Source organism: Heliconius melpomene, chromosome 7 (assembly GCF_056956725.1).
Source record: "Heliconius melpomene rosina isolate 202511_hmr_F chromosome 7, ASM5695672v1, whole genome shotgun sequence".
Taxonomy (NCBI): domain Eukaryota; kingdom Metazoa; phylum Arthropoda; class Insecta; order Lepidoptera; family Nymphalidae; genus Heliconius; species Heliconius melpomene.
Window position 1 is genome coordinate 1,312,694 of NC_140395.1, and position 27,981 is coordinate 1,340,674.

Below are 27,981 nucleotides of genomic sequence, written 5' to 3' on the forward strand. Positions count from 1 at the left end.
TAAGATATTTCTTGCGATAAACTACATTGCGTTTTTCTTTTTATTTCTTTAATAAATACTTAAGAATATAATGAAAATGGTTGCCAAAAATACACTAAATATAATTTACAATTTTTTTAAATATTCTTTGTAAAGCAATTGTATATCAATATTAATTTGCCTTCAGGTTGTGCTATGAAAATAAATTCTTTAATATTTTCTAATATTTATTTGGTTAAGGTCATGGGTAGCATTGTGTATCGATTTATAATGTTCACGCATTGCGCAGAAAGGAGTGTCAGCACATGCGCAGATTGTAAAATTGTGATTTTGGCTTTGAGTAAAGCGTTAATATAGTAGTAGTATAATAATATAGTAGTAGTACGTATTATGTTGTCTTTATTTGCACATTAATTAGCAATAATATGTATTTATTACAAAATGTTAATTTTGCAAATTTTATTACAAAATGTTAAACATTATTCTAACTACAGCATTCCTTTGTGTTATTTTTAGGAAATGTAGTTTTAATCTTACGAAATAATATAATATAATGAAAGGAAATATTTATTTTTGATAAAATTAATTCCTTGTATTTATTAGTGAAATCTTACCTAAATGTATTAAACACTTGATGATCTCATAAAACAGGAACTCATTTGTTAATATATATTTTTAAATAATTTAACTATAATTTGATATTATGTTGTAGCCGTTTAAAAACATTTTTGAACTGCTCAAGTATATCTTATCTTTGATATCAAATTTTGAGACTGACATTTGACTTGAAGTTGACAGTTGACATTAATAGTTGTTTACCCGTTACCGGCAATAAGCGGCAAATATAGTTGCTTATTTATTTTTTAGATTTAATTCATCAATATCACAATTTAATATTTGTAAAGAAAAGAAAAGAAAAGAGATAAAATATACTAAGTAAATATGCTAGAAGTTTCTGAGGAATATTTTACACAAATAAAAATATCTAGAAAATACTTGAAATTGAAACTGTTGGAAGATAACATTCGGTTTAGGAATCACGAATACGAAAGGAAACATGTTTACGATTTAATATCCCGTGTTATTTTACATGGAGAATCGCATTCTGCTCTTATAATTGGTCCACGAGGATGTGGAAAGACTACTGTAAGTTTTTATTAATAAGTACTACTGTACGTTATTTGATTAAATTAATAATGAAATATATGTGCAGATAAGTTTTCTTAATTTACAATTCATAATTTTTTTAAAAAATATTTTTTCTCAGCTCATAAATTCCGTGTTGCATCAAGTGGGAAGCGAAGCAGATTTAGTTAATGATGCTATAATAGTTAAATTAAATGGTCTTATTCATCATGATGACAAAATTGCTTTGAAAAGTATTACAGCACAGGTAATATTTTACTTTTTTAAATATACTTCTATCTGTTATATATTACTTCAATGTTTTTGAACCTAATCAAATATTTGTATAGTTTACTATTATTTTTAAAAAAATGAGCTTTTTGTGATTCAATGAAATCAAATCAATGAGTTCAAGTGGGACCAATTGCAACATTGAGTTCAGTCACTTAACAATGGGGGCACCATTTCAAGCAGAACACAGAGAAGGAACAAAGTGAAACAAATTTTTCTTTGCCTATCCATAGCTAAATAAAAAACTACCCTAAACTAAATATTCCAGATGCAATTAGAAAATGCAGTGGGTGACCGCATATTTGGCACTTTTGCTGAGAACCTGAGTTTTCTTCTCAGTTGTCTCATAAGTGGAGTAGATAGAAAATGTAAAAGCATGATGTTTATTTTGGAGGAATTTGACATGTTCTGCCACAGCAATAAGACACAAACACTATTATACAATTTATTTGATATTACACATAGCAAGCAAGCACCTATGTGTGTTTTGGGTAAGTTTCATTTTCTTTTTTTAGCTTAACACTGTGTGAAGCTAATAAATGAAAATCTTGCATATTCAGGGTAGGCACAGAGGGAAATTAGTGTTAAGATACTCCAAGTACAGCTCAATTTTCAAACCATTGTGCTTGGAGTGGGAGAACTTGATGCCTGAGCATGCAGAGGAAACCTTGTTTGAATACAATCAGTTCCCAATGCACCACCAAATTTTTGAGACAGCAAGTTCAGTGGGGAATTCAATGCTGCGCTGTCTTGTTACCAGAGTAAGGAATTAAATAAATTAATTACCCAGAGTGGGAATCAAACCCACAACCGATGAGTTTACAGTTTTTACTTTATAAATATTTTATTTATTACAGGCATAACAAACAGAATAGATGTAATGGAATTATTAGAGAAACGTGTAAAATCACGTTTCTCCCATCGTCATATTTTTCTATTCCCTCATGAAGCTGATCAAAATTTTCCATCACCTATACAATCTTGCAAAGATGTGTTTGTACAGTGTTTGAGTTTACCTTTATCTGTGAAAAAAGATAAGAAAAGGAAAAGAAAGTCTATGAGTAAGTTTGTTTTATTTAATAGCTAGCAAGAACCACTAAAATTATGTATTATATTATTAATGAAACCCTATTAATAGATTATAAAACATATATACATACATAGCTTCACACTTCCCTAGCGGGGTAGTCATAGAGAATGGAGCACCAAATGCTACTGCTTCTACATACCTCTTTCACCTCGTCCACTGCCATCAACCTCTTCATACATGCCCTCCAGGGGCTCCTCATTCATTTTTCCGTGACCTTCCCCCAGTATCTTTAATACTGTGTTTTTGAATGAAGGTCTCACCCTACCTCTCTTACCACTCACTTTTCCGTCATAAATCTTTTTTGCCATTTTTTTATCACTCATTGGTTCAACATTCATTTATAATCTGACAGATTCTGATCTCTGAGAGAGATTATAAAACATTCAGTATATTTATTATTGAGTTTAGGATTAATAATTATTTAGAAAAAATAAAACTAAAAATATGAATAAACATTGTGAAATGAAAAAATCTTACTTCTAAACTGTTGAGGTATCTTGATTAATTTTTTTAGGTATGGGTTTGAAATATATTACCCTATATGGTGTTCCCGTAAAAGGAGCGCTGACACTTCCATCCTGTATAAATAGAGATTACTCAGACTTGGCATCAAAATCGACTTCTGTAAGTTTTGAAGTCGGTGTCAAAGTATTGCTACAACAACCTTACTACAATATCTATTTACTAAGCCTGTTTGTTTCACTTGGCACCAACTTCAAAATTATAAAATCTTTGTCAAATTATTTTTCACTTTTTAGTTCGTTGTTAAAGTTGGTTTTCCTTTTTGTTAAAAATTAATTTATACACTTCGAAGTGTTGTGTAGTGCGATTATTAAACTTAAAATTATTTTTTTTTTGAAATCCCAAAATCCTTATTTTCTGCAGAAATATGATATTCACTGTAATTGTAATATATTTTTCAAATTATAACATATTTGTAAGGAGAGGATAATTAATGATAAGACATCTATCCATTCCCCACTACTTATATTTGAGGAGTTGTAAAATTACTGAATAATAAATTACTGAAATGAAAGTATTTCTTATAAATTTTAACAATTTTAAAGTGTTGTCATAATAAGCATAGAAATGTAACCCAAATACAACGACATCCTTTTGCTCACTTTAAATAACTTATCTATGTTAAATAAGTCTCTGTAGAACACAAAATATTTCTTTAAATTTTCTTGTAAAGACTGATTTGGTTCATGAATAGTCTCCTGACTCTTTTCATTTGTAAGCAGTCGGGGTTTGTTTTTATAATTATTTTTTTGAAATAAATAATGTTATCATTTATTAGCTTTGTTATTAGGTTTATAAGACGAATAAATAGCAATCTTATTATTTCGTTGCAGCGGTTAATATCGTAATGATTTATACCCGCTTTCACAGTCTACAAGCGTAGGCTGTCACTGCTATTATAAACATGTGTCTACTTAGATATACTTTTAAACTTTCTCTTCGTAGTTTTTTATTAATATAATATTACGGTAATGATAATCAAAATATATTTTTTGAAATTAAATGAGCCCTTAATTTGATACCCGTATTGTAGTATACGTTTTTTTTTAACGTCACCATATAGAACACTTAGGCTGCTAAGATAAACATAACGATACCTCAATTCAGTTCAGCGGTTATGGAGATATAAGGTAATATTACATACAGACATAAAAAAAATGCAGTCGAATTGATAGGTTATCAACCTCATTTTACAGAAGCCGTTTAAAAATTGTTTATAATTATTTAAAATTACAGCCAACATGGAAGAAATGTACACAGATTATACTAATACTATAAATTATTCAATGCCACAAGAGATTTTAAATAAGTATAAAATAGATTCAAAACAATTTGACACCATTTTTGTAGAAGATTGGAATAGTCATGTACATAGTTTGGTGGAAGACCAGAAAGTGGTGGATGCTTTGGAAAAATTATGTTATTACACTGTAAATGAGCAAATATTTAAAGACATATTGGTAAGATATTTTCAGTATTTGGGATTGACTCCATTTTTTATATATTTAAAAAAATATTTCTCCTTTTAAGGTAAGGTTTCTTAGCTCTGGTAACAACACAAAGTTCGACGTTGAGTTCTGATCTGCGGTGATGGTTGAGTGTGTTCTGTCTAATTGAAAATGGGTCGTCTCTACCTACCTTGCTAATTGCGATATACAGCGTAAATCTAAAATAAATATACTTATTGAACATTTTTTTCAGTTCCAACTAGTCTCAAAACTATCGCCAAATAAACCTTTCATCGACCCACAAGTGTTATCGGCCATCATAGACAACACAGTTTTATCTGAGCATAGAGTAAAATTATTACAATCCCTCTCCATATTGGAATTGTCTCTGGTTATAGCGATGGTGCACGGAATGGAAATATTTGACGGGCAGCCGATGAACTTCGAAATGGTTTTACATAGGTATATACAGTCTGCAAGGACTAAGCTGAGATTTGCCTTTATGATGTGTTCATATATAGTATAATCTTAACCGACAAAAAGACGGGAAGAAGGTTCGCAATTCGTAAAAAGGCGTACACATGTTTTTTATATTTAAATTGAAAAAATGAACATCTATTTTTTTATTACAGGTACACAAAATTCGCAAATACAAACTCCACAACACAAAATGTTCCGCGACCAGTGGTTCTCAAAGCTTTCGAACATTTGCAAGAATTAGAAATTATAATGCCGATCAAAATAGCGGACTCCCTCCACAATACTGAAACAACAACGAGTAGAGTACAAAAGGAATATAAATTATTTACTTTGGCAATACCTATAGAAGATATAAGGGAGGGTATAAAAGGTTTTAAAGCTCTGCCCACTGAAATTAACCATTGGTTCAATAATTCTGTAATTTAATTTTTTTTTATAAAAGTGAATTGAAAATATTTAATTGTTTGTATTTATATATTGCCAGCCTCTAGACCATACAATGGACTATTAATAAGCTAAATGAGAATTCGTATGAGTATAATAATAGATATAATTATCTCTTGATGCTCTCCACACATGGTCTTCTTCCGGGACATTGCCTTCCTACCCGAGGTAATAATTGCCTAGACCATTTTATTTTAAAATTAAGCAAAAATAAGTATTCTCCGTACATTGCAGTCATTAACAGTTCCATAATGGATCATTCTACAATTTTCTTAAAACTGTCTTTATTGAGTAATGTAAATCGATGCCCCAAAACAAAAACCTATACTAATTTTAACATGGCTCTTTCAATTTTGATTGAAAAAAATTTACCGTCTCTATTACATTGTGAAGACCCTAATTTACTTATTAAATTCTTAATCAGTAAAATTACCGACTCTTTAAAGGAAAGCTCTTATGTTAAGCATATCTCGAATAAAAATCGTACCATAAAACCCTGGATGACCCCTGGTATTCTGCGATGCATTAGAAATAGAAATAATTTGCAAAAGAAAGTAAAAAACAACCCGCACAACGAAATTCTATTAATTACTTATAAAAGATATTGTACTCACTGTAATAATCTAATAAAAAAAGTAAAACGCAAACATGATAGAGACCTGTTACTTTCATCAACTAAAAATATTAAAAAGCTTTGGAAAAATATTAAAACAATAGCCCCATTAAAACCCTCTAAAACCAATAATGATGGCCTATTAAGCATTAAACTGACGCCTATTGAATCTGTCAACTTCGTTAATAGTTATTTTGCAAATATCGGTAAACACCTTGCCGAAAATATACTTCGTCACGCCAATAAACCTCCACCTTTTATAAAATCAACATCGTTTTCTTTTGGTTTGCTTGAGACAGATACTAATGAAATACAATCGGTTATAATGACTTTAAAATCTGACAGTGCCCCTGGGTGGGACAACATTCCTACAACTTTTTTAAAATTAGCTTCCCATATACTTACTCCAATTATTTGTCACCTAGTAAACCTATGCTTTAAATTAGGAACTTTCCCTTACCTGTTAAAACAGTCTATAATAACCCCAGTCTACAAAGGAGGTGACTCTAATGATACAAGTAATTATAGACCTATCTCAGTGTTACCCGCTATTGCTAAAATCATAGAAAAGATACTGAACTCCAGGTTACTGGGTTACATGGAAAAATTTCAAATTATCTCCAGCTCCCAATATGGTTTTAGACGTAATAAAAATACTGAAGATGCAATTCTATCACTGACTTGTCATATCACTGAAGTCCTTGATAAAGGTCAAAAATGCTTAACTGTCTTTTTAGATCTCAAAAAAGCTTTTGACACTGTATCTGTCCCCATTCTATTGCAAAAGCTTGAAAACATAGGAATTAGGGGCACAGCGCTACTGATGTTTAAAGACTACTTAAGCAATAGACAACAAAGGGTAAAAATAGGGGATTACATAAGTAGTGATTCTTTTGTAAGCTTTGGTGTTCCACAAGGGAGCGTCTTGGGGCCTACATTGTTTCTGGTCTATATTAACGACTTATTGAGTCTAAAGATTGATAATGGTCGAATTTTTGCATATGCAGATGATACTGCAATTGTTTTTTCAGGTTCCTCATGGAACGCTGTCAAGCTGTTTGCAGAAAAGGGACTTTCATATATATCTTCCTGGCTAAAATCTAACTTACTTACTATTAACTTAGACAAAACAAATTACATGTGTTTTACTATAAATAGTAAAACTCAGCCTGACAATGATTTCAAAATAGAGTTGCATAACTGTCTGTATGATACTTCTAATTTGTGTGATTGTGCTCCGTCAACTCTGAGTAGAGTATCCACAACTAAATATCTTGGTGTTATGCTAGATCAACGACTTTCTTGGCACCCACACATAGACTTCACTGGTTCTAGAATTCGGAAGCTTATTTGGATATTTAAAATATTAAGACACGTAACAACTAAAAAACTATTAATCCAAATATATCTTGCCTTAGCACAATCGATACTGGGATATTGCATCTCCGTATGGGGCGGTGCAACAAAAATAAAATTTCTTCAATTAGAAAGAGTACAGAGATCTATGCTAAAAGTAATGTTTTTTAAGCCGTTTAGATTCTCCACTGAGAGAATATACAACTACTGTGAATTACTAACCGTTCGAAAGCTATATATACTCCAAAGTACTGTAAAGGTGCATAGAGTCACCACTTTCTCAAATAACTCTAAACTACACAATCATAGAAGAATTGTGACTGCATATATCCCTCCCATGAGAACAAAATTTGGCAATAGCCAATTTACAAATCGGTCTAGATTTTTATATAATAAAATAAACAAAAAAATTAATGTTAATCCTTTGTCTACTAGTATTTATCAATTTAAGAAAATATTATCAGCCTGGTTATTATCATTGAATTACGATGCCACAGAAGCCTTAATGGATTCTAATACATAAACACGCACTCTTATACCTACACACACACGCACACGCCTATACATATACATTCGCACACACACACTCACACATGCATTCACACTCGCGCGTTCTCACATGTACACCCACATACATGCACCCTCAAACAAATCGTCTTGCCCGTATTTTTACTTGTATTTTTATTTTTACTTGTATTTTTGTTTTTATTGTTATTTAAGATTAAGTTACGTTTAAACTTAGATATATATTGATATTGTATAGATATTTATTTCCACAAATGTATGAAGTGTTAAGGAAGAGCGGGGCCACCTTACACAAGTACTAGTTTTACTAGTAACTTAATAGGTTGGTCTCATTACTTCACACAGCTAAAGAAAATGTGAAACTGAAATAAATATATATTTTATTTTTTTTTTATTTTATTTTTTTTAATGGACACACTACAAACACGTCTACTTTCAAAGGTGGCTTTCGTAATAATGATGTGGCTTTGATTGGTTGTTCATACTAGTTGACCGTCGTCAATGCGGTCGACGAGTCATGGCTGCCTTGAAGTTGACATTTTTGAACTTTTGCGAAAAATAAGAAAATCCTAAAAGCAAATCTGCGCAGCTATCTACAGCTAACTTCAGGGCGATGACTGTACTGCCGTCTATCTGTATGTGATGAGCGAATGTTTGAGGGCTGACTTTATAAATGCCTACACGATATAGTAGATGAATAAAAGATAAAAGGGAATCTATAATTGCCTTTAATTCTGAACTTATGTATCTCAGAACAATCGAAACATTCTTGAATTTTTATTTTCTTGAAATTAGAAAAAGTTAATCTTTTATTATCTTCTCCCTTTTTTCTATCCCACACATAGCAGGTAGGCAGAGGGAACCTGGTTACCTAGTATTAAATCACTCCGTCCCCATTAAGCCACTTCCGTCCCCCTCTTTTCTTTGGCCCCCCCGCGCGCGCGTCCGAGAATGTAGACGTGTGTTAAGTTAGCTCCGCAAAATTTTTTGCTTTAAAAATGTAAAAGTATAAATTTCGTTGTGATTTTTTAAATACACTAACTATATAATACAGTGATAAGTAATCCGTGCCTAAAACTCGTATAAATATTGTATGTGAAGTGTGTGTTACCCAAAATCAAAGTTACTTTGTTCCATAGTGAGCCGTTGCAAAAAGCAAAAGCTTGACCTTTGTACTCGACGCAATTCTTTGCGGATCCGACTGTCCAATGTATAGATGAATAATTTCGCAACCTCAATAAACTTTAACAGCAGCCTATCGTGTCAACATTAGTTTCTTACATCGACGAGGCGTGCGATCAAATCTACGTTGAAAGACTTTTTAGTATTTTTTTTTTTTTTGTTTTTGTTCTTTTTTTTTTTTTGGTACATCCTCCTATTAAAATGCCACTGAAAAGAACACCCCCTAAGACATTGTTACCGTCACCACAACAGACTTGTGTCTCGGAACCAAGTCTTGTTAAACAAACCAACGTCGATACTGGAGCATCGACCCCAAATGTGACATTCCGACAAAAACGGAGGCGTACGCCCTCCGATGAAGTTGGTGAAAAGCTGGCCGCGTTTATGGTGGAATTTAAAGATCTACTCGATGCGCTTAAAAAGGAACAAAATTTGAAATTTGAAAGATTGTCTGCAGCTGTGGAAGAAATTAAAAGACAAAATGTTGAAATACAAACATCTGTTGAGTTTCTGTCGCAGAAATATGATTCCATTATTACTCAGATTGACAAATTAGAGAAGGACAAACAACAAAATCTTCTTCAAATACAGTCTTTAGAAATCAAAATGGAAAACTATGAACGCTTGTCAAGGTCAACATGCATCGAAATAAAAAATGTACCATCAGCACCTTCTGAGACAAAGGACAAACTATTAAATACAGTTATCTCTATAGGGAACAGCTTAAACGTTTCTATCAAATCACACGAAGTCAAAGATGTATTTCGCATTAATTCACGTGACTCATCGAACCGCACAGTCCTGGTGGACTTTACAGGGGTGATGATCAAAGAAAAAATTATTCAAATGTACAGAAAGGGTAATAGAGAAAATATTAGACTAACTACGGATAAATTAAAGCTACCAGGACCGCCAAAACCATTATTTATATCTGAGAGTCTGACACCCAAAATGAAAAGACTTTTTTTCCTTGCCCGTGACTTCGCTAAACTAAACAAATACTCACACTGCTGGATTTCTAACGGCAAGGTGCTATTACGGAAGAAGGAAGGAGATAAACTGATAGTTGTTAGAAGTGAAAGTGATTTATCTGAAATACCAGTAAAAAAATGACTAGACAATTCAAATGTGTACACTTATTTTTATATTTATATGTCAAATTTAGTTTTATATTCTTGTATTTTAATTCAATTTAAATATTGTGTATATTCTTTATGGGATTCCATGTACTTACCTAATTACACTATTACACATACACGCAACAGTTTAATATTACTTACCGTTTTGAATAATAACAGTTACATCGCCTCTTTCAGTGTACGGGTTGGTAAAGCTTTCATTTGTACCATTATTAAAAAAGTATTTGGATTTAAAAAATTATTTCCTTCTGCTATATTTAAAATAAATAATATCTCACCAAACTTTGGAGAGCTGATTACTAGCACTTACGTTTTTTCAAACAAAATTAAATAATGGGTCACAAAAATTTACTTGATAATATTGACGACTTATTGGTAGCTGATTCTCAACTCTGTTCTCCCGAGCAATGTAAGGAATCCTTGACTCATATTAGTGGTATAAAAATTCTTCATGTAAATATACGAAGTATAAATTGCAATTTTGACTCGCTTTTAATTCTTCTTGACAGGTTGAGTCACAAAATTGACATTCTGGTTTTATCGGAATGCTGGTTGAGTAAGACTTCTATAATTCCCGTACTGCCGAACTCCCAATCGTTTAAGTCGGGCTATACAAATCAAAATGACGGTCTCATCGTGTATACCAAAGATACTTTATTATGTGAGGTTACTGAACCAAGTTTTTGTGAGGCAAATTGCCTCCAAATTACGCTATCTACTACCCATGTCATTCTTGCTTTGTATCGATCTCCCTCTTACCATTGTATTAATGTTTTCTTAAACAGCTTGGATGATGTACTGACTTCGTTAGCAAAGTTTAAAACATTAGTCCTTATTGGTGATTTAAATATCAATATTAGCGGCTCGTCAAATGATTCGCAAGCGGAAGAATATTTAAATCTATGCGCAACACATGGTCTTATACCAGCGCACCTATTTCCCACCCGTAATGAGAACTGTATAGACCACATACTCCTTCGAAGTAGCAGGAAATCTTCTACATATGTGCTGGACGCACCTCTCACTGATCACTGTCCTATATTGGTTTGCTGTGAACTTAAAAACAGAAATATATTAACATCTCAAACTGCCACTTACGTGGATGAATCGTCGGTTACTCGTGTACTAGAAACAACTGATTTTACTGATATTTTAAGTAACAGAGATCCAGAAAGTGCAGCAGGAAAATTGGTATTAACAATAACCTCTGCTATACAAAAATACACCCGCACCATCTCTTGCAGAAAAAGAATTATAAAGCCATGGATCACTCCTGGATTGCTCCGATGTATAAGAAATCGCGATAAACTATATAAAAAAACGAAAAAGAATCCCGATGATCCAATATCTAAAATCAGTTATGTTCGTTATAAAAATTTCTGTAACAATCTGTTAAAAAAAATTAAAGCTAATTATGAAAATATCGAGTTCCAGAAAGCTAGCAAAAATACAAAAAGGACATGGACCGTTGTTAAAACAATTATAAATAACACTAAAGAGAATACTAAGGTCTCAAGCAATCTCTTGAAATTAACTAACGATCCAATCTCAGCAGTCAATAATGTAAACGATTACTTTGCTAATATTGGGAAAAAACTTGCTTCTGCCGATCATTTCAATAGTGCTCCTCAGATGTACCTACCGTACACTGCCGCCCAGGTAATACCTAATTCAATGGTTATTAATGAAACTGATAATTCAGAAATTAGATCTATAATTCTCAATCTTAAAAGCCATTGCGCGGTAGGGTGGGACGGTATATCGTCCTCTGTCCTTAAAGCTTCAGTTAATGTACTTACCCCACCTATTTCTTGGATTTGTAACCTCTGCTTATCCCAGGGGGTATTTCCCAAAATCTTTAAAAAGGCTATTGTTCACCCAATTTATAAAAACGGATGTAAGGCCAGCTTCAGTAACTACAGACCCATATCTGTTCTAAGTGCCCTATCTAAGATCTTGGAAAAGCTTATTAATAATAGACTTGTCTCCTACTTAGGTAGATACAACTTGCTTTCTCCTAACCAATATGGTTTTAGAAGTGGCAGCTCAACCGAGGATGCGCTCTCGAATTTAGTTGATGAGGTTGCCCAAAATATCAATAATAGAAAAGTCTCTTGCCATATTTCTGGACATTTCTAAGGCCTTTGACACGGTCTCACTACCGATCCTTTACAGCAAATTGGAAAATATTGGTATTAGAGGAATTGTCTTGGATCTCTTCAAAAGTTATTTATCTGACAAAAATATATCCCCTGACGTTGTATCAATGTAAAACTAAATTGACTGACTGGTTATTAAACTTAGATTATGATCAGACAGAGAACCTATTGATCGTATAGCTTGATACCGATGAAGCCATCATACGTACGCACACACACACGCACACATACGCAAACTCACACACCACACATAAACATCATGCACATCGATCATTCTAATAATGTTTTGCTTATTGTATTCCTTTTTATTTAATTTTTTCTTTTAATTAATTTTATTTTTTTTAATACTATTATTGCATGTTTTTTTAATTATTATTTTTATCATTTGTTATATTTTAAAGTTTTTTTTTTTTTTTTGGAATTGAACTCATTTTGATCATACTAATTTATGAATGGATGCTTGTGAGGCGGGCGTTAATAACTGCCACACAGTTTGTAACTAATGCGGTTATTATCGTTATAAATTGTTTTTTTGTAATTTTGTTTATGAATAAATTATATTATATTATATTATCCTTTATGCCACTAGCATCATTTAGCAGGTAAAAGTGATTATGTAAAGAAATCATAATTGAAATACATTTTTTTGATTTAATATTAGTTTTCGGATTTTGTTTTCGTTTAAAACATTTCCTCTATATTTCTTTTGTGTAAACATTTGTTTTCATAATCAGGGATGTTGTCGTGACGTTAGTCATTTGTTATGGTATAGTATTGGCTGTAGTACTCGTTCGTTATAGTAGTATTGGTAGTATAGTACTCGTTCAAAATAGTCTAATGTTTTATTTTGCGCGTTGTAAGTTGCGTTGAAAATTTCACAGGATTTAAATTTTTCAATAGTTTTTATTACAAATAGGTGTCATATCTTTGGGCACATCTATAAATGAATCTCTTTCATATTTAATATTTCTTGAAAGAGTCCAAAGATGTGTTTTTAAAGTTATATTATCCAAACCTGTTCGCTTCCCAACAGAAGATTTATATAAATCAAGTAAGGTGTTAACAGTTCGACAATTGTTTGTTCTTTGCTCTGTTTTACGAAAGCATCGAGCTAAGGTAAATGAACGGGGATTCGGCAGTTTAAGGCTCTTAAAACTTTAAACTATTGTAAATACATTATTAAAGGTTATATGAATTTGCAAATTTTAGTATGATTAAAGTGGGTCCTTTGGCAGTAATTTAATGTGTGAAATATGCGGTTTAACTTAAGCTTAATTTTTATATTAATTTATTTGTGGACCTCTTGTTTGAACCCTACTTCGTGATAAAATTTAGCTCTGTTTCTAACTTCGTGAGTTTGTGTCCCCTATTTCGGGTCACAAGTTTATACCTCGCGAGTAAGGTTTTATAATAAAAAAATAAACACCTTTATAGGTTTTGATTGTAAAGAATTTGTAAATAAAAAAAATAGGTTAGATCAGTTTAACGACATTAAAACTTTTATAAAAAAAAATTTTAATGTCGTTAAAAAATTCCGGAGGCATTGCATGTTAAGTGGCAGAACTCAACCTCAGCTATGCCAGTTTATAGACCTATATATTTGGCTCATGGCTTTTATTTTCGCAACCAGTTTAGTATATTCTTGAAAAAATATAAAGATCTTTATTTAGACTTATAACAAGACTAAGATAAACAATATAAACAAAGACAGAGAAGTCAATGTGTTGATTTTACGTAGATTTATTTCTCACGAAGTTAGAGAAAATAATGAAATGTGGGGGGAGCTTATTTCGTGTTACTGATTTTGGTAACTTCCGCAATTCTGTTTATTCAGTATTTTTTACATTATGTAAAGTAATCATTAACTACCATGTATATTCGAATACATACACAAAAATTAATTATAAAGGTTAATTAAAAAACAAAGTTACATTGGCGGTACCTATACGAATTTAGCTTAAAATTATCAATTCAGGTTACCTTTAAAATAGAAATATAGAAATTTAAGTGAACAAAATATATACCGAATTTCAATCACGAGAAACTTTATTAAATACAGTAACTGATTTTAAACTTTAAATTTAAATTATCTCATTTATAACATAAATATAAATTTATTAAAAAGTATCTAAGATCCCCCTAATTCGGTAGTAGCACGTAATAGCGGACACTTGATAAATAAAATGACTGCTATTTCGTGAATCGATTTATTGCAATTTTAAAAGAATTTTATGCTTCCATCTATTTTTTTTTTTCAATAAAATGTTTTTTTATAGAATACAAAAAAGCATGTATTCAATGTTTTATTCGAATAACTTACCTTTGTCTTTCTACAACCTTAAGAAATTCTTACGCTAGTCTTACGGTGGCAAGCATCGCAGACACGTTACACTGCAGTTTGTAGACAACTCTGCGTTTAAAATGTCGCTATACGCTCAATTTTATCATTAAAATATTGTTACTTAATTTTTAGACAGTTGAAAGTATAAAGTATAAAAAACATACATACATACATAAATACATACATTCATACATACACACACACGCACACACACATGCATACATACACACACACACATAAGCACCTATAAACATTACACACATTCTAAATTTAGCTAAATATTCAAATTCTTTATTATTATTATTTTAATTTTAATTTTTTTTATGGTCGTAGTTTTTAATTTTTATTTTTTATTTTTCTTATATATATAATTATGCAATTAAATTTGATCTATCTTTTGAAACGACGCTTGTGAGGCGGGCGTTAATAACTGCGACACAGTATCATACTACTGTAGTTATTACCGTCGCAAACTGTTTTTGTTATGAAGTACAATTTTTTTTTAAATAAATAAATATTATAAAAAAATATATATCATATCACTATCACCATTTGAGCTATCATTATTATTATCATTATTTTTTTGTGTCATTACTTTTGCATTCTTCTTTCCTTGCAGTAATTCGAAATTGAAATATTTGAGATTAATATTTTTTTGTCTTTGCCACTCTTGCATGTCATCAGATGTTTTGAAACTCGATGTCGGTTCTGATTGTGTTGGTTCCAATTTTCGTTTTAATTTTGTTTTTTTACAGTTCGTCTGTTTGGCAACCTTGCGATTTTTCTCATTCTGTAAACAATTAATATAATGAAAGACGTGCGGAAATAAAGGAGAATATATCGCAAAATAGTGTTCTCAAAAATCGATTTGAAAGTTTCAATGAAAAATTTTATATTATTATAGTATTTAAACGACTCTGCCCAATCCATACTTATATTATAAATTTGAAAGAAACTCTGTCTGTGTGTCTGCAATCAGGGTCAAACCGCTAATTTAATTGTGTTAAAATACTCATATAGAGATTCTTGAATACTTTTGAACATAGGATACTTTTTTCTCATATTTGTAATATTATCGATATATACCAATATATTAAAATACTTATTAATTTGACGTGCAATTTATTCTACCACGTTAATAACAACCGTCGCTAAGCGACCGTTGCTAAGCAACGATTTGCAAAGAATGTTGTTGTTAGAAAACGTCACCCAAAATGAGCTTGCTTAAACGCATCTCTCTATAGAAAACTGAAAATAATTTCATAAATATATTTAATAAATATTCGTATAGTTCAAGCGGGCGTAGCGTTCGGGTCCACTAGTATTATTATAAAATGAGTGAAATTAAATAACTATTAAGTATTTATAAAATTACAAAAGAGCTAATTATCAAATTTTCTATTTACAAAGAAAATTCGATTAAAGTTTTAAAGAAACTTTTGATTTTTTTTATCATAATAACCAATAAATAATGTAAGGTTTATTTATATGCATTTAAAATCTTTAGTTTTAACTTCTAATGCGCAATGTGTTTAGGAAACTTAGCTTTAGTGCGATCGTACTGCACATCATTAATAATTATTAAATGACGTATTATAATTATTAAAGCTTAAAAAATATATATAAACACTTACTTACCTTTAACATAATACGATTTATCTCTTTAAGATCATTCCTGACATTATTGTACGTATCTTGAAGGTTTTTGTACACGCATTGGTTCCCCGCATTTTTAAAAAATGACATTTGTATACCTTGTCCCTTAATATAATGAGAATTATTTTAATTAAGCATAATTATAAAATATTTCAGACCTTGGTGCACTCACAAAAACGCGACAGCTATGGATCCGTTTTCTACTCTGGGACATTAATTATTTAATATTTTCATTTCCTCGCTCCTGGTAATAAGGCAAAACTCGGCGTTGAGTTTCGCTACTCAATCAACAATGCCTCTGCCTACCCTGCTTTCACTTATCGTATAACACTTTCTTCTTTTACTATGTAAAGATGATGATAATCATGTATACTTACCACCGTTTCTTTCATGAAATTCTTCAATCCCTCTTCGTTTAATATTTGATTTGCGTCCGATTGTTTATTCCTAAATGTTTTATCATTATTTTTCGTTTTAATATTGTTCTCTTTCTGCAACTTCAATCAAAATGATCACCTGTACTGCCATCTATTTTTTTATCGTAAAGTGTAACTCGCACACAGCAGAGTACGCAGAGGTAACCTAGTGTTAAGACAATCCGTTCCCCACTTTCCCTCGAATTTTGGAGTGGAGCTCTACGCCCCGCTTTGCCAGAGCGCAGAAATGAAAATATAAATTTAAATATATATTTTACTTCCTCCTTATTTTATAGATTTCAGCGTTATACAAGATAACAAAGTGAGTCTTCACAGACAGACCAAGTATTTTAGAAACCCTATAAAAACTTTTTAAGATGTTTTTGTTTCCTTAGTGTAATTTTAGGAACACGGTACGGAACCAAAAAAATCATAATTAGAAAAAACCGTTTATAGAAAAAAAATACTTACGTGCACTTTTGGAAAAGTAATTTTTTCAATAGACAAAGTAAAGGGTTTGCATAATTCTAACAACCCAATATTTCTATACGTCCAAAACGGTTTGGGCAGTGTGGAAAGTTGAGGAAAATTCTCAATTAATTTCCGTTTCCTATCTATTTTCTTTGCATTCTGACTCACATTTAGATTTAATTTATTACTAACAAATTCATCTTCAGTTCTTTTATCTTTTACAATATCTGTTTTGTCTAATGGCTTATCAATTTCGGTCATTTTGTTTTCAATTTGTATATCTTCATAATTTTCGTACATTCGAGGTGCATGTTTAATTTGTGGCATTTTACGTGAGACATTGCGGAAAATACCTAAAACATTGAGACATGACGGAGAATTTGAATTTATTTAGCAGTGTCTCGCTGTATCTTGCATATAGCAGAGTAGGCAGGGAGGACCTAGTGTTAAGACACTGTCACACTCTCCCAACACACTGCCAAATTTTCGAGACATTGCAAGTTTAGTGACTAAACTCAAAGCACTGCTTTGTCCTCTTGATCTTTCAAGAGGACAAAGCAGTTTGAGTGGCGGTACTCAACGCCGTTCTATATTAAACAGAGCGGGACTTTTACTTTTTTCTGTTTACCATTTAAAATGCAAGAGATCCACTATAGAATATTTAATTTCTATAAAATAAATAAATATAAAAATTAAGCTAGTAAAAATATACTCACTGCCACTACTGTCATTGTCATTATAAACATTATATCTGTCTATATTATCATCCTGGCAATGTGTTATGTTATCGCTTTTATTATTAAAATTGATAATTGATTTTTTAATTACTCCATAGCCGTTCCGATTTTTTAATTGACCTATTGTTTTTGTGTTAGAATTTGAATTATTTACACTAACATTAATATTATTATTTTTTATAATAGTTTCTTCTTCACAGTCGAATTTGTCAATCAGAATTTTAAATTTCGCTTTATTTGTTTCGTCTGATTTTTCATTTCTAAATGTTTTATCATTATTTTTCGTTTTAATATTGTTCTCTTTCTGTAACTTCAATCAAAATTATTACCTGTACTGCCATCTATTTATTTATCGTCATGTGTAACTCGCACACAGCAGAGTACGCAGAGGGAACCTAGTGTTAAAACACTCCGTTCCCCATTTTCCCTCGAATTTTGGAGGCTTGGAGTGGAGCTCAACGCCCCGCTTTGCCAGAGCGCAGAAATGAAAATATAAATTTAAATATATATTTTACTTCCTCCTTATTTTATAGATTTCAGCGTAATACAAGATAACAAAGTGAGTCTTCACAGACAGACCAAATATTTTAGAAACCCTATAAAAACTTTTTAAGATGTTTTTGTTTCCTTAGTGTGTAATTTTAGGAACACGGTACGGAACCCTAAAAATCATAATCAGAAAAAACCGTTTATAGAAAACGAAATACTTACGTGCATTTTTGGAAAAGTAGTTTTTTCAATAGACAAAGTAAAGGGTTTGCATAATTCTAATAACTCAATATTTCTATACGTCCAAAACTGTTTCGGCAATGTGGAAAGTTGAGAAAAATTCTTAATTAATTTCCGTTTTCTATCTATTTTCTTTGCATTCTGACTCACTTTTAGATTTAAGTTATTACTAACAAATTCATCTTCAGTTCTTTCATTTTTTACAATATCTATTTTGTCTAATGGCTTATCAATTTCGGCCATTTTGTTTTCAATTTGTATATCTTCATAATTTTCGTACATTCGAGGTGCATGTTTAATTTTTGGCATTTTACGTGAGACATTGCGGAAAACATCTAAAACATTGAGACATGGCATCAATCGACGCAGAATTTGAATTTATTTAGCAGTTTCTCGCTGTATCTCGCATATAGCAGGGTAGGCAGAGAGGACCTAGTGTTAAAATATTGTCACACTCTCCCAACACACTGTTCCAGGCACAACCAAATTTTCCAGGCATTGCGGGTTTAGTGACAAAACCCAAAGCACTTTGCGTGTTGAGTGGCGGTACTGAACGCCGTGCTATATTAAACATAGCGGGACTTTTACTTCTTTCTATTTAACATTTAAAATGTAAGAGATTCATTACAGAATATTTAATTTCTATAAAATAAATAAATATAAATATTAAGCTACTAAAAATATACTTACTGCCACTACTGTCATTTGCATTATAATCATTATATTTGTCTATATTATCATTCTGGCAATGTGGTATGTTACCGCCTTTATTCTTAAAATTGATAACTGATTTTTTAATTACTCCATAGCCGTTCGGATTTTTTAATTGACCTATTGTTTTTGTGTTAGAATTTGAATTATTTACACTAACATTAATATTATTATTTTGTATAATAGTTTCTTCTTCACAGTCGAATTTGTCTATCAGAATTTTAACTTTCGCTTCGGAAGGATTCAAACTATTTAACTCTTCTAATATATTAAGTCTTGAATTAAAATCATCATTAACCTCGCTTACATTATTAGATTCATGATTAAATTCATCTATAGTACATTTTTTTTTATTTTCAAGTGGATCTTTAATAAGAGTATTTGGACTAAAATGTCCGTTAGTTTGTGCATTATCAGCAATATCGCAGTTAATTGTAATATTATTTGGTACGTTTTGATATATTTCTACGTTATCTTCACTTAAATTATTTAATTCTTCATATATAACATTTTCATCTGTAATACAATACAGTATATAAATATAAAAATAATTTGGAATAAACTTCAGATCTTTAAGTTTTTTAATAAATTTATTGTTGAGACTACACTACCACTTAGACTCCTAATGCATATGTAATATGAAAACTTACTAATTTCTACGTTGTCAAGGTTCAAATCCGTTATCTCAACTAAGGATTTATGTTCCTGAAAAAAAAAATGAGAACACAATAATCCGATATAAAAACTAAAGAAAAAAGTATCAAATGCAATAGTTTATTAGGATGAACGGTTAGCACTCATTTATAATTCACAGCACTCCTCAGGAACATAATATAAATGGTCAAAAACTGTTGTTCCTAATAATTCCTACAGGGCTTGTTTTATTTTTCTTTTTACTTTTATTGTAGAATGCAAAGGTTTTTTAGTTTCTTATAACTATTAATTTATTCTGTTTTTACGCGTCAGATATAGAATCTGCTTCTGCGTTTTCGTGGATTTTTTATTGATTAAAATTGTTAAAGACTTTAGAGTAGTATTTTTTTTTCTTTTTACTGCCATATAATAATTTTTTAGCTTCATAGGGAATTTACTGTTAAAATATTTCGTTTCCACCTTTCCCTCACTTTTATAGATATTACACGTTAAAATGTTTGCTTACGTTACCCTGCTATGCAGTATAAAATGTAAAGCTACAAAATAAAAAACTCACTTTTGACATCATTGTAATATCAGACGTAAAAAAAATTTTTTTATTTTGTATGAGCTCGAACCAAGTGGGTAGTTCCTTTGTTATTATGAATGGGAACCTAAAACAAACTAAAATTTTAGAAATAAGCTCTTATTTTAATATTTTATTCTAAGTATTTAAAGAAAAAAAAAACCGGTGCCAAGTGCGTGTCTCGTCTACCGAAAGTTCTGTAATAATTTCATGATTGCAAGTCAACAGAAAGTACAGCTTATAAAAGTATACAAACTTCAGTCTGTTGGCGTATACACATATTTTGAATAAAATTAACTACAAATATATATTAGTATTGCATTATGCATACATTACATATGCCTCCAGAATTGAGCGGAAAGTGGAGAACGGAGTGTTTTAACACTAAGCTTCCTCTGTCTACCCTGCTACAAGTGGGATACAACATGAAGCTAATATGTATACTATACTTGCCTTTTAATTATAGCTAATAACAAAGAATGAGGTGAAGTGCCTTCATCAAAAGTACTTATTACAGCTTTTCTCGCATTTAAAATTAATTCGTGCCATCTTTTTTGTAATATTATTAATGGTGTATTGTAATTTCTGAAAGGAAATGGAAAAAATTTTTTTTTTGGAATCTAATTTTAAGTATCTGTGATAAAAGTGTTGAAACTAAAAAGTGGAAGTAAAAGAAACGTGACAGTTTTGAGTTGGATTCTCACTTGTGGGAAACCATTATTTTCCTTTCTTCCTCCAGTAATAAGACAAAACGCGGTGCTGAGTTCTGCCATTCAATACGAAATGTATGATAAATTGGGTGGAGCGTGAGGAACGAAGTGCCTCAACACTAGATTCCTTAACCCGCTGTATGACGGGATACAGTGTGGAATTATAAAAAAAATACTCACCTTCTTTTTAATTCCTTTTCTACTAACGTCCACATTAAAATCGTATCTTCATTATCAAAATTGCAATTTTCCATATAAATATTACTTTCTTGTTTTATTTTCTTATTCGTATTTATTTCTTCATACTTTTCGTGAAATGGCGTCCCATTTTGTGATATTAGACAACATTTTTCTTTAGCCGCAACTATTATTCTAAATAATAATATCAATACGTACAATTGATTTTTAATAAGAAACGAATTCTGAAAATAAAGAACTAAAATTAAAGTAATTCTTTACAGCTTTTTTATGCGTAGCAAAATATTTTGAATATAATGAATATAAAAAGCATCAGTGAATATGAAATTTGAACTTCAAAATGAAATTTAAAAAAAAGGAATATTTTCGTTTGAACTTGCTGCATTTTCTTGAGATCGAACTACACCACCACAATCGTCGCGTTTAAAGTAAGAAGCTGTCACATATAGATAAAAATAACGAATGAATAACTGACTTACTTTATTAACTATTTGTATTGTGTCATCATACGCACAAGCTAATTCCACAATTTTTATTTCCAATGGCGTGAAATAATAACACGGTTTTATTAATTTTATATCATCACCATTTAAAATTAAATGGTAACATTTTAATACGGCCTGTCGATATACATTCAACCTGATGAAAAATTCATTTAATTTAATTCAAGCTGTATTCCGCACATAGCAGGGTAGGCAAAAGGTAGTAGGTGGTTTTAAAACACTTCGTTCCCTTCGCACCGCCTAATTATGCCTACTAGAGCAGGAGTTGTGGTTCGCTTTGTCGTATTACCAGAGCGATGAGAGAAAATAATTAAAATACCTTAAAAAATATACTCATTTCCTCAGTGGGAATTGAACCCACAAACATCGCGTTTACAGGCAGACGCTGTCCCACTGCGCTACGACGACTTAAAAAATGTTTAATTCTTGGGTAGGTAGAAATAACCTAGTGTTACGGTAATCCGTTCTCATTCAGCCCGAATTCGAAGCTTAGAGTCTTAAGTGACGGAACTTAACACCGCACTTTGCGGTACCGCAGCGAGTTCTTATCGAAGCGATGAAATAAAAATGATTGGACTATTACCTCGAGCCGGAAACACCTTTGTATAAAGAATTGCCAAGTTATTCAGGTTATTCCAGTCATCTTTTACCCGCGGCTTCCCTTGCGCGGTCAAATGGAATTGATACTGTTTTTAGCCGTAACACAAAAAAAATCATTAGTTCCTGAGATTACCGCATTCAAATAAATAAACTCACCATAATCTATGTAAATGTTGAACTGGCAATTCATTTTCTTTTGCGTATTTTTTCACGGCCACTTTGCTGAAAATATGCTAGGAATATAACATGTTTCTACAGTTCCTAACACTCTGTTCCACAGATTGAAATAAATTCCATAAAAATAGTGTCTGAGTTATTGTAGGATTGCCCGATTCATATGAAGTTAAACGCTGCAAATAAAAAAATGATTTAAAAATGTTTATTACAAGTTGAGAGTTACATAAAATTAACGTTTTATAATAACTAAAAAAGAAAATAATCAAAGAAAGATAGATAAGATAAAAGTAAGGAAGTCCCTATTACTACGCTACTACTCGTGCCTTTTTACCGAATTTTTAAAAACGATAAATAAATTATATTTAACATTTTTAAAGTGTTATTCCGATTTAGGGAATAAAAATACTTATTAAGTAAAACGTAAAAAAATGAACGTAGCGGGATTGAACCAGCATCTCTTGAAAAGCGGACACGTTCGCATCAAGTTACGTCGAAAATTTTATACGTTTCTTACAACTTATTTATGTTGTTAGCATATAATCTATATATATAAAATCGGAAGGTCACTCACTCATCACGAAATCTGAGAAACTGCAAGTGCTAGGAATCTGAAATTTTGCATAGGAATTACTTATAGGACGTAGGTGCTTGCTAAGACGGGAATTTGCAATATTCGACTTCCAAGGGGTTGTTTTTGGGGTTGAAAATTTGTATGAAACTTCGTTACTACAAGTGCTAGGAGTCTCAAATTTTGCATAGACGTCACTTATAGGACGTAGGTACTCATGGAGACAGAAATTAATAATAACGTAGTTCACGCAGGCGAAGCCGCGGACGGGCCGCTAGTATAAGTCATATAAATAAGTTGTAATGAGCATATAATATAGAATTTCGGCGTAGCCTGATAAGAACAAATGGCTTAGTGATCAGATCAGCTAGGAGGGTTTCCAAGTGGCGGAGGTTAAAATCCAGCTACGTTCATATTTTTATACACTTTTTGTTAATAAGAAATAAATAAACTAATTATAATATATTAAAAATTAAATGTAATAAATAAGATTCTTCGCGTTGCTGCGTTTTGTTCGTTTCGCTGACGGTGGACTTACGATACGCTTGAAATAAATCCACCGGAATACGAAAAATTATTATTTACTCAAATTTTTTTTTATCATAGAATACTTTATTTTAGGTAAAGACAAAATTTCTTAGATTTAATAACCAAAAATATAGTGTAAATTCATGTATACATGAATTTACGTATTTATGTGAATTTATATTTATGTGTATGTATATGTATCAGAGGCATAGTGTGGGGGGAGGGAAGGGGGTTGGACAACGAGGCGCAGAATGCTCCGGGCGCTACTCCCAGAGGCGCCGAAAGGTTCGCAAAACTATTTAAATATATGTATTTGTTAGCGGTAGTATTCATTATGAGTTTATAGTAAAAATGTGAATATAATTAATTAGAATGAAACGAAATGTGTAAGTTGTGTATTTAAATAAAGAGAAGTTGTTATGATGTTATTATGACTGAAGATAAAAATATAAATGAAGTACTTATATAATTTTAAAATAAATATTGTCAATATGATTTAGTAATTTGACTTCAATTAAATATTTTTTGATAGTGATTGTACATTATATTGTCAAAACTGTAGGAAGTTACTATGATATTATCATAAGATTATAAATTAAATGAAATACTTTTACTAATAAAAATAAAGATTGTTATTTAAAAATAAGTATTGCTAATAAGATTAATTTAACGGCAAGTAAATATTTTTAATATGAAATATGTTATAAATGTTGGCAGCACTGAAACTATCTTTATTGTGAATTATGAATATGAGATACATCCGGTAAGTTTAGTTTTGGAGGGAAATTGTACCTATAAAAACACCCTCAAAACAGTATTGAACACAGTCTTCCCGACGTTGTTATACTGCCAGTAAGCTCTAAGCAAACGTTATTAAGTGATAGTTTAAGTGCTAAGTGTTTAAGTGTCAGTGCTAAGTAGAAAGTGTTCATAATAAAGCGATTTAAAGAGTGAAGGTTTATAATTGATCTACCCAGTGAGTAGAGGTCTCTTTCATATTTAATCAAATACCTAATATGCATTTAATTTAATTATGGTCCTTAAACATTTATTTAAAACTAAGCTTTAGCCTAAGACTATTCATTTATTAATTTGAGAGTATATTTTACATATGAAATTAAATGTATTCGTCTGAGGGGCACTGAAAAAGTATTTTGCCCCAGGCGCGAGTTAAACTCGCTGCTTGTGTGTTTGTTTATAATCTCTATATAACTTACTTGTAAAATTCGATCGAAAAAATTATATTCTTTGTCGATTTCTTGTATCCAACTCGGCATTGAACTAAGTACTTCCCTATCACAATTCATTTTTTTTGTATATGTTTGCTTCATTATATGACTGCGTATCTAAACACCAAAGAAAAAAAACACGCAGAAATTATTAGACTTTCTTTAGATGCACACTACAACCAGCATTTAGCAGGGTAGGCAGAAGGAACCTAGTCTTCTTCTTCTTCTTCCTGGCATTAATCCCGGCTATTATCAGGGTCTGCCTTCCCACTCAACCTACTCCACATTGCATGGTCTTTTGCGTCCTCGGTGGTTAGACCATAAGACAGAGGAAACCTAGTGTTAAGAGATTATGAGTGGAAAAATTAATGCTTGCTGTATCGTTACCACAGCAACAAAATTAATATAATAAATAATTTCCCCTTTAGTGGGAATCTAACCCCCACCTATCACATTTACTGTCAGACATTGTGCCGTTGAGCCACAAGTCTCAATATATTTTAATCTTACCCGATTGTTGCAGAAACGTAATAAATTCCTATGTTCCTGTTTGATTTCTTTATAATCTGATAGGCCCATATTTTTTGCAACTTTAGTCACAGCTTCCCTATGCTAAAAACAAAAAAAAGAATAGTAAACAGATGATTTTCTCAACATCCATCCAATAGGTCCATCTACGCTATGAAAATATTAGTGCAATATTTAATTAATTGTAAGCAAATCCAATGGCAAGTGTATCCAAATTTCAGTTGCAAGGTTTTCTTATAAATATTGCTGGAGTATCTTACATATAACAGCCTAGGGAACCTCATATTAAGAGTTAAAACACTTGTTCCCTTCATGTCGCCCAATTTTTGAGATATTGAATTGCAGAATTCAATGACTCATGACATAAAAGTCTTGTTATCATAGTAAAAAAAATAAAAGTGATTAATTCCCCCAAGTGACAATAAAATCTAAAACTGTCCCATGCTGCACCATGCAACCTCAAAGATACTGTTTAGAAGACAATATTGTAATACCTTTTTGTGAAGTATGCTGTTGCATTTCAGTATTTTGTGTTCTAGTAACTCCTTTGTAAATTTTTCATAATATTCCATCTGCGTAAGTATTTTATTATTTGTCTTGTTCATTTTGTTTAAAAAAATAATAGTTTACAACAATATTTAATAGTGAAAATTTTAAATTTAAGCACTTATAATTAAAGATATATATTTTTTTCATTTTTTAGCTTCATTATTTCCACATATAGCAGGGTATGTAGAGGGAACCTGGGGACCTAATGTTAAGAATTCTGTTGCCAATCAGACAATTCCATTTCCCACTCTCCACAGAATTTTGCAGGCATTGCATATTGAGTGGAGGACTCAATGCCTTGCTTTGTTACCACAGTGAAAAATTTAAAATATTAAATACTGGTGCTCCATTCGTGCCATTGCCTGCATACCACCTATAACACTTTTATTATCAATACATCATGAACACCTTGTTTTCATAATTCTAAGAAAATGCACTATGTAGCAGCTTGAGAAGATGTCATTGGCGGCAAGGTACCCCACGCTAGTCAAACCTAGGTTTGTGGTCCTAAACAGAGGGTTTCATTATTTTAATTTTCATTTTCTCAAAAAGTATATATCCAATACATGTTATAAAAGACAAAGCTTATCTTTATATATTTTTTTTTGATAATAACTCTAACTTGTAAGTTTCAATATCCATGTCAAACAGAACTACTGAAATAACCAGAAATAACCTTGCATTTTTCTATTAATTTTTGTTTAAAAATGCCTCATTGTGACTTATTTATAAGAGATAGCATTTTTAGCACTAAAAATAGAAACTAAAAATAGAATTTATTTTTCATACAATGTACTGACATATATTTTATATATAGCTGTATGTATAGCTTACAGCATTCCTGAAGAATGTAGTTTTCATACAAAACTAAGAAAGTAAATTGGGCCAGTCGATCCAGAGATCATTGCGTTTAAACAAACAAACATTCTGCTTTATTACATTAGTATAGATTACACTTCTTCGAGTGTAAATTGAACCCATAACCTGTCGTGTTCACAGTCGCACCTTTGTGCCCCTGTGCCACAACTGACCTCTTTTTTATGTTGTAATATAACTATCACATCACCCTTTTGTTCAAGGATTTTTGTGTAATATACAAAAATTATGGAAAATTTACCTTACCTTATTGGGTTAAATGTTAGTTAAAAATTCATACAATACAAGCGTTTTTTTAATGAATTTACAATGATACTACAGGTATTATTTTTCTTCTTGCCTTATTGAATACGTACTACTTATTATTGATACATCTTTTAACGAGTACGTAGATTAGTTTCAATTTAAAATAAGTCCTTGTTTTGTAAATTTAAATTAATCGTAAGTTTGTTATTTAACTACAAATACCAACATAACAAGAACGAGAACGACTAAAAACACAGTTTTCAATTTCAATTTCAACCATTAACTGACAATTAAATGACGGATGTCAAATTTCAGTGTTTCTTATTAGGGATGAATCAATTCAAGAAATCGATTTTTTTATTTAAATTAACAACTGAACTGATTGTTTTTTAATTATTACATAAAATGTTAGATTTAGATTTATTTATAAAATTTCATTAGATTTTTTGATTCGTTAATGTTTTATACTAATTTGCTGAAAATAATTTGTTTTAAAAAAAAAAAATTACATTGTACTTTTTTGTTTCTAAAAAACTTAACACAAGATGATTGTTTAGTTATAGTCATAGTTAAAAAGGAACTATTTTAACATATAATAATTTTTACGTACTGTTCAGATAAATTTTCGTATTTAAA

The 27,981-nt window shown here is 31.1% G+C and overlaps 3 protein-coding genes across 10 annotated transcripts; 2 read left to right on the plus strand and 1 right to left on the minus strand.

Annotated features, from left to right (window-relative positions):
• The first annotated feature begins 363 nt into the window (after nt 1-363).
• Orc4 (origin recognition complex subunit 4) lies at nt 364-5,390 on the plus strand. The gene is made up of 7 exons (XM_085188562.1): nt 364-1,125; nt 1,247-1,372; nt 1,664-1,886; nt 2,253-2,456; nt 4,244-4,467; nt 4,709-4,917; nt 5,088-5,390. The coding sequence occupies exons 1-7, from the start codon at nt 922-924 to the stop codon at nt 5,359-5,361; spliced, it is 1,464 nt and encodes a 487-aa protein (XP_085044688.1). The 5' UTR covers nt 364-921; the 3' UTR covers nt 5,362-5,390.
• Nucleotides 2,253-27,780, minus strand: LOC146537210 (uncharacterized). Of its 8 annotated transcripts, XM_085188549.1 has the most exons (20): nt 27,346-27,778; nt 26,632-26,730; nt 26,169-26,246; nt 25,657-25,758; nt 25,135-25,263; nt 22,801-22,994; nt 22,021-22,180; nt 21,524-21,765; nt 21,087-21,218; nt 20,625-20,721; nt 20,065-20,119; nt 19,394-19,930; nt 18,686-19,038; nt 17,954-18,284; nt 17,238-17,590; nt 16,728-16,847; nt 16,333-16,455; nt 15,290-15,484; nt 2,963-11,250; nt 2,253-2,417 (listed from the first exon to the last, which is right to left on the minus strand). In XM_085188549.1, the coding sequence occupies exons 8-19, from the start codon at nt 21,595-21,597 to the stop codon at nt 11,128-11,130; spliced, it is 2,493 nt and encodes an 830-aa protein (XP_085044675.1). In that variant the 5' UTR covers nt 21,598-21,765; nt 22,021-22,180; nt 22,801-22,994; nt 25,135-25,263; nt 25,657-25,758; nt 26,169-26,246; nt 26,632-26,730; nt 27,346-27,778; the 3' UTR covers nt 2,253-2,417; nt 2,963-11,127. The 8 variants fall into 8 exon arrangements, with proteins under 8 accessions (XP_085044675.1, XP_085044674.1, XP_085044673.1 ...); XM_085188548.1 differs by lacking the exon at nt 26,632-26,730; XM_085188547.1 differs by having other exon boundaries at nt 26,169-26,730.
• On the plus strand, nt 9,257-10,168 carry LOC146537211 (uncharacterized). The gene has a single exon (XM_085188173.1). It carries the CDS (start codon nt 9,257-9,259, stop codon nt 10,166-10,168), a length of 912 nt encoding a protein of 303 aa, XP_085044299.1.
• Nucleotides 27,781-27,981: the final 201 nt, after the last annotated feature.